The sequence below is a fragment of the Scophthalmus maximus genome, chromosome 16 (assembly GCF_022379125.1).
Source record: "Scophthalmus maximus strain ysfricsl-2021 chromosome 16, ASM2237912v1, whole genome shotgun sequence".
NCBI lineage: Eukaryota > Metazoa > Chordata > Actinopteri > Pleuronectiformes > Scophthalmidae > Scophthalmus > Scophthalmus maximus.
In genome coordinates this window covers 263,671-269,641 of record NC_061530.1, presented here as the reverse complement: position 1 = coordinate 269,641, position 5,971 = coordinate 263,671, and the positions used below count along the sequence as shown (strand labels likewise).

The window sequence follows — 5,971 nt, the reverse complement described above, 5'->3', positions numbered from 1 at the left end:
TGGCCCCCACGTACCTGTCTGATCTTCTCCACCACCACATCCCCTCCAGAGCACTACGGTCAGCTGACCAACTGTTGTTGGAAGTGCCCAGGTCCAGGCTAAAAACCAGGGGGGACAGAGCCTTTGCAGTAGCGGCCCCCAGACTGAGGAACTGCCTCCCCCTGCACATCCGTGCAGCCCAGTCTCTGAATATTGTTAAGTCCCATTTAAAGACCCACCTCTTTTCACTAGCCTTCGATTAGTGTCTCCTTTATTAAGTGCCAGTGCAAAGTGTTCCCTGGTTACCTTTTAAATTTTCTTTTTTCTTTTTTTCTTTTTTCTTTACTTTACCTATTGTATTATTCTTTGTTTATTGCACTTAAGCACTTTCTTGTGAAGCACTTTGGTGCCGTCTGTAAATGTCTTCTATAGAAATAAAATTGACTTGACTTGTGAGAAAATGAACTAATATTGTGACTTTTATTTCTGTGTGAGGTTCATACTGTATCCGGTTGAGGGCTGAAGAACTTCCGGGTGACAGTGCAGATTCGTCAAAGAGCCCGTGCATGGCATGGTTGACAGGATAGCCTACGGTTTGGTGAGGGAGCCCGGCCGGACGTGTCTATCAGCCTGAGAGAGGAGTTCCCGTGTCCCAACAAGGTCGAGCTCCGTGTCCCGGACCGTGTGACCGCTGCTCACTTCGCCGCCGCGCATTTCACATCTGTCATTGCTCAGCTAGCTAGCCGCCTGCCGCTGCTCTCTGAAAATGGCGGATATGCCGACGGAGAAGAGCCTGGACGATTTCTTTGCGAAGCGGGATAAAAAGAAGAAGAAGGAGAAGGGGAAGGGCAAAGAGCCGGCCCCCGGCCCCATGTCGGCCGCCATGAAGAAGACCAAGAAGGAGAAGGAGAAGACGACTAAGAGCGACAACCAGGACTCGCAGGTCGAGAAGGTAACCGCCGCTCACCCCGCTGCCTGGGCAGCGTCTCCCCGCCGTGTCGCGTGTAGTGTCCCCGCCACCGACGGCTCTCACGACCCCCGAGGCAGGAAGGGGCTTCTGATCCCCTTCGTCTCTCTCGACCGGAGCGAGGAGCGTCGGATGCTAGTTAGCATCTGGCTTCCCCCGACACTAGGAGCAGGACACGTTTAATGTGCGTCTCTTCCTGCTGCTAGGACACGTGATATCACATCTGACACATGAGGACACGTGATATCACACCCGACACGTTATGACACGTGATATCACATCCGACACGTTATGACACCTGACATTAGATGTGACACCTGACATTAGATGTGACGCACGCTGCGTCTCTGGCCTTGTGTCTGCTCGGAGGAGCTGTAAGGCCGAGGCGCCATTAGCCCCGCGGTCACACGTCACGGCCCCGAGAGCAGGTGGTCGGAGAAGAGCAGTGGTGGTCGGACAAGGGCAGTGGTGGTCGGACAAGGGCAGTGGTGGTCGGACAAGGGCAGTGGTGGTCGGACAAGGGCAGTGGTGGTCGGACAAGGGCAGTGGTGGTCGGACAAGGGCAGTGGCCTGCAGCTCACCTACATGATATTACAGTTGTAATGTTCCTTCTGCCTAGGAGGACGAGGAGTGGAAGGAGTTTGAGCAGAGGGAAGTGGACTACAGCGGCCTCCGGCTGCAGGCTCTACAGATGAGGTGAGGGGCCGTCGGAGCATCTTCAGTGAAACTCCTTCACAACTCCTTCACAATGTTCTCATTGCTCTCATGTGGCTGCCATCGTGCATCAGTGGTGAGGTTGTGATGATAGTCATCCTAGCTTTGTTTCAGATATGTCCAATTATCAAGCTACGATACTTTACTATTGACTTCACACACTTATTCAACGCAATCATCTCTGTTGTAGATTATTGTGCAAAATGCACAATTATGAATGAATTGAAAATCAGTTTATTTTACAATCAAATCTGTCACATTAAACTGAAGTGGGGCATTCCCCCCCCCAGACAAAAATGTTGTATATTTCATAGTTAAACTGATCAATCTGATGAACTTTGATAGTAATTTATGAGGCTAGATCTATAATAACTTTATTCTCTTGTAAGCAATTGTGAGCTGAAGCATTACAACCCCTATTTGTGTTGTATGGACACTGACCCCGCCCACATTCAACTACAAGAAAAGGGGGAAAGTAGCTTCTTTTGAAAATATCATTCTTTGCATAAAAACAATAATGGCACAGAACAATTAATTAAAATGAACATAAATATTGAACTTCATACCTGCAGGTCCTGGCAATTTGAATGAAATTATGAACAGATAATTTGCTGAGGATATTGCAATATATCAGGTGATTTTCCCTCATATTTTAAAGACCATAATTCTGTCTGTATTAGGACTTTCATTTGTTTCCAGTTTCATACAAATGTTTTGTGTTCTTCAAAGAAATGAAGTAAATTTTCAGACCTATTAAGCAGTACCTCACTTCAGTCCGTGGTATATCCTCATCATACCACAGTTAAGGGGCGTTGTTGTTCGACATCCTTCACTGTGGTACAATGAGCGTATACCACGGACTGAAGTGAGCTGTTGCTTGTATAAAACAATTATAATGTCCAAATGAAAGTAATAGTCACACTCCAATTTGATTTGCCACCATCTCGTCAATGTACGGAAACACTGAATCAAATGAAAGCAAATAAGGAACAAAATAATCTCTGTAGGGACCTTGGATTAAAGATGTAACGGTAGGAAAATTTAACATCAGGGTTATAGTAACCAAACTTATCAGTTATCAGTATTTTCATGGTATTCTTCAAATAGGATGAAAAAGTTTCCAAACCACTGATACATAAACCTTCCAAACCCAGAGGAAGAGACCAGTGGAAGCTGCAGCTACATTCTTGGAAATCCTGTCTTGTGCAGCTGCGCTTTTAATGAAAATTCAAACGGTAGAAATTCCGTGGTTTCATCCCTACCTGGATTTAGTTGAAAACATGTTTTCTGTAATTGAAATTGTTAAAACTTGAGATGATTTATAAAGCTCAATGACCACTCAAAGTCACACACACACACACACACACACACACACACACATCCACACATCATTCATACAGGGGACGCCCAAGTAGGCTACACATCGGCACGCGGGCTTGACGAGCTGGGGATTGAACCATCAACCTTCTGGTTAGTGGACAACTCTAACTCCTACTCGCCACATCTGCCCCTTGTAAGCTGTAACTGAGACCAGCTGCAAAGGGTCAGTTACTAGTGCAGCTCAGTATGTTTTCATCTCTGCATCTTCATCTTCAACGGTCCGTCTGTTTGTTTGCAGTGATGAGAAGGAGGAAGAGGAGTATGAGAAGGAGGAGTTTGGTGAGGATGGAGAGATCATTTTGGTCAGTGGAGACAAAGTGTCGGGGCCCTGGAACAAATCTGGAGGTGCTCCGCCTCCTGCTGCTGTGCCCGTGGGTGAGTGAACCTAACTTTGTCCTCACTTCTTTCACAAACTCCTGTCCAACAAAGGGCCCACATAATAACATGACTTCGTAAACATATATGGTAATAATACCTGTAATTGCCTTTCAGCGTTGTAATTTTGTTGACGTAGTGCTCTTATTTAAGTTTGGTTAGTTGTGGGACTCTTTAGAGTCATGGTTTTTTTTTTGAATAATGTGTCATTTGTTGTTACTGCCTGTGAGTAACTCTTCTTCCTGCTTTCAGAAGAGGAAGAGGTGCCTGAGTCGAAGCCTTCTGGGGTATATCGCCCTCCAGGGGCTCGACTGACCAGTTCCAGACGAGGTCCCAGTCAGGGCCCCCCTGAGATCTTCAATGACACCCAGTTCCCATCTTTAATGGCCACTGCTAAGCACGTGGAGACACGCAAGTAAGTCCAACTCCAGGAAGAATGGTTTATTCTCAGCATTGCTGCAACAGTTACTGAATGTTTTTGATGAGTTGTTCAGTCTAAAGGTGAAAATCTCTCACATTTAAGAAGGTAAACAAATTATCTTGAATATTGCCTGTCGGATATGGTCCAGTTGACTTCTATATGCCTGTCTTCTAGGGACCGAGAGATGGAGAAGACCTTTGAGGTGGTGAAACACAGGAACCGTGGTCGAGAGGAGACCGGCGGTACTTCCATGCAGCACTTGCAGCTTGACAACCAGTACGCCATCCTGGGGGATAAGTAGAGGCGCTCCCCTCGGTCCCCTGGCCCCTCCAGCACAGTCCTGCCCAGCCCCTTGAAGGAAGCTGAACTCCAGCTGTGTGGACAGCAGTCCTGACAGAGCTGACGCTGCCACCACCAACACCACCACCACACAGCCCTGTACACACACACACACACGCACACACACAGCCCCGTACACACACACTTCCACTCATACACATAGTGACACTCCCCTTCAGTACATCAATATGACACTTCACATACATCTGGTTGGCAAACCTGAAGGACTGCATCGGAAGGGGCTGCTGAAGGAGGGAATCATTGAAAAGGAATTGGCTAAAAACACCACTGGTACAACAGCGCTGTCCTTGGTGGATTGTACTCAGAGCAGCAGTTGTACGCCACCACTTCTCTCTGGACTTCAACTTGCTTTGATAAAGCCACTGAGGATCCAAGAAGACTTTAGACAAGAGGATTTTACAAACTTCTGTGAAAATATCTATTTTTTGCAAGATTGCTATAACCCAATTGCACATGGTTGTTGTGAGGTGTGTCTTTGTGTTGCGATTGGGGCTTTGGGGGAAACTAGCTCCACAGCATTGCTGGTGGTGACCATGTGGACTGTGGTGGTTAACAGGGCAAACACATCAGGCTCTTCAACTTAGAAACTGCAAGCTTTGTTTTTCCTTCAAGATGATGACGACGATGATGATGATGATTATGACGACGATGACATCACCCCGCAGAGATCTATGGACAAGAAGGGATAGGTTTGTGGTCCCCATTTAGAATTTCTATAAAAAGTGGCCTTACTGATCAGAGAGAAAATGCTTTGTCATCTGAAGAGAACTATACAAAAGAAAAAAAACTCCTCCTTTTCAAGAATGTAGTACTGACGTAGTTCTCCCGATGATTACAACTACTAAGTGTCTTTCATATCAACTGATTTGTTGCCCTTACTTAATTTAGGTTAAATTTAGATTCCAGCTGGTTACTTGTCCAGAAGCATTCTTCTGGTGACAAGAGCAGTTCAACACAGTCCTTCCTCTCCAGGTCTCAGTGTCCAAGCCCTCACTGCAGCAGTTCACATCAGGTCAGTAACGCAGAACATTTCCAGAGAGATGCAGTAACTGCTGGTCTGTAAATACAAACTATCACCAAACCAACACATGCTATCCGCTTCCAAATCAGTGGTTTACCCAATTCAATTCAAATCCAATGGCTTTTTACTACAAGCATAGTTAAGTTTAGAAAGGTGAAGAAGTGGATTTGTGTTTTAAGTCTGTATCTGTCCTTTTCATGGAGATGTCAGGGAGTGTAAATCCCTGTTGGGTCGACCGATCATATTTACCATGAAAAGAGAAGAGTCTAACACGAAACATAAATAAAGTGATCCTCTTGAATGAAGTCTGGTCTGAATCCTTCAAATGGAAACTGAATTTTCAAGAAAGGGTGGTTTGTTAATGTAAGACTTGTGTTGTCCCATATTGTTTCATTGTGATGTCTCCTTGTGAGAGTAGGTGGTAACTATAAACATAATAAAAAAATATACATATATAAGTTTCAAATGATTGACGACAACAAGAAATTACTATCTTTGTCGCACAAATAACCTCCAATGTTCATTTGTATCTGCTGAGCCCCTCTCGGGGGGGCTCTCATTTTTGCTTCCCCTTAAACAAAGATTGGACAACCAACGTTAAAAATACAAATTGTACTTCACACACTCCCTCCTTAACGTGCTGTTTTCAAGGTGGTTTTTCAGAATGTCATTATTTTTACTTGTAACATAACCGCACAAATAGTGACACATTTCTAACCTGCATCACTTCCATCAGCCGCTTCAGACGGACAGC

The 5,971-nt window shown here is 45.3% G+C and overlaps 1 protein-coding gene across 2 annotated transcripts; it reads left to right on the top strand.

Annotated features, from left to right (window-relative positions):
• The first annotated feature begins 447 nt into the window (after positions 1-447).
• On the top strand, positions 448-5,518 carry cdv3 (carnitine deficiency-associated gene expressed in ventricle 3). Of its 2 annotated transcripts, none has more exons than XM_035612850.2 (5): positions 448-931; positions 1,566-1,642; positions 3,279-3,415; positions 3,668-3,830; positions 4,011-5,518. In XM_035612850.2, exons 1-5 carry the CDS (start codon positions 746-748, stop codon positions 4,135-4,137), a joined length of 690 nt encoding a protein of 229 aa, XP_035468743.1. In that variant the 5' UTR covers positions 448-745; the 3' UTR covers positions 4,138-5,518. The 2 variants fall into 2 exon arrangements, with proteins under 2 accessions (XP_035468743.1, XP_035468744.1); XM_035612851.2 differs by having other exon boundaries at positions 449-931; positions 1,569-1,642.
• Positions 5,519-5,971: the final 453 nt, after the last annotated feature.

What these genes read in the sequence shown, in the direction of transcription:
- cdv3 (XM_035612850.2), top strand. Translation starts at nt 746, where the DNA reads ATGGCGGATATGCCGACGGAGAAGAGCCTGGACGATTTCTTTGCGAAG. An exon ending in AGGACTCGCAGGTCGAGAAG is followed by an intron (nt 932 to 1,565) that starts GTAACCGCCGCT and finishes CCTTCTGCCTAG; the next exon opens with GAGGACGAGGAGTGGAAGGA. An exon ending in CTGCAGGCTCTACAGATGAG is followed by an intron (nt 1,643 to 3,278) that starts GTGAGGGGCCGT and finishes GTTTGTTTGCAG; the next exon opens with TGATGAGAAGGAGGAAGAGG.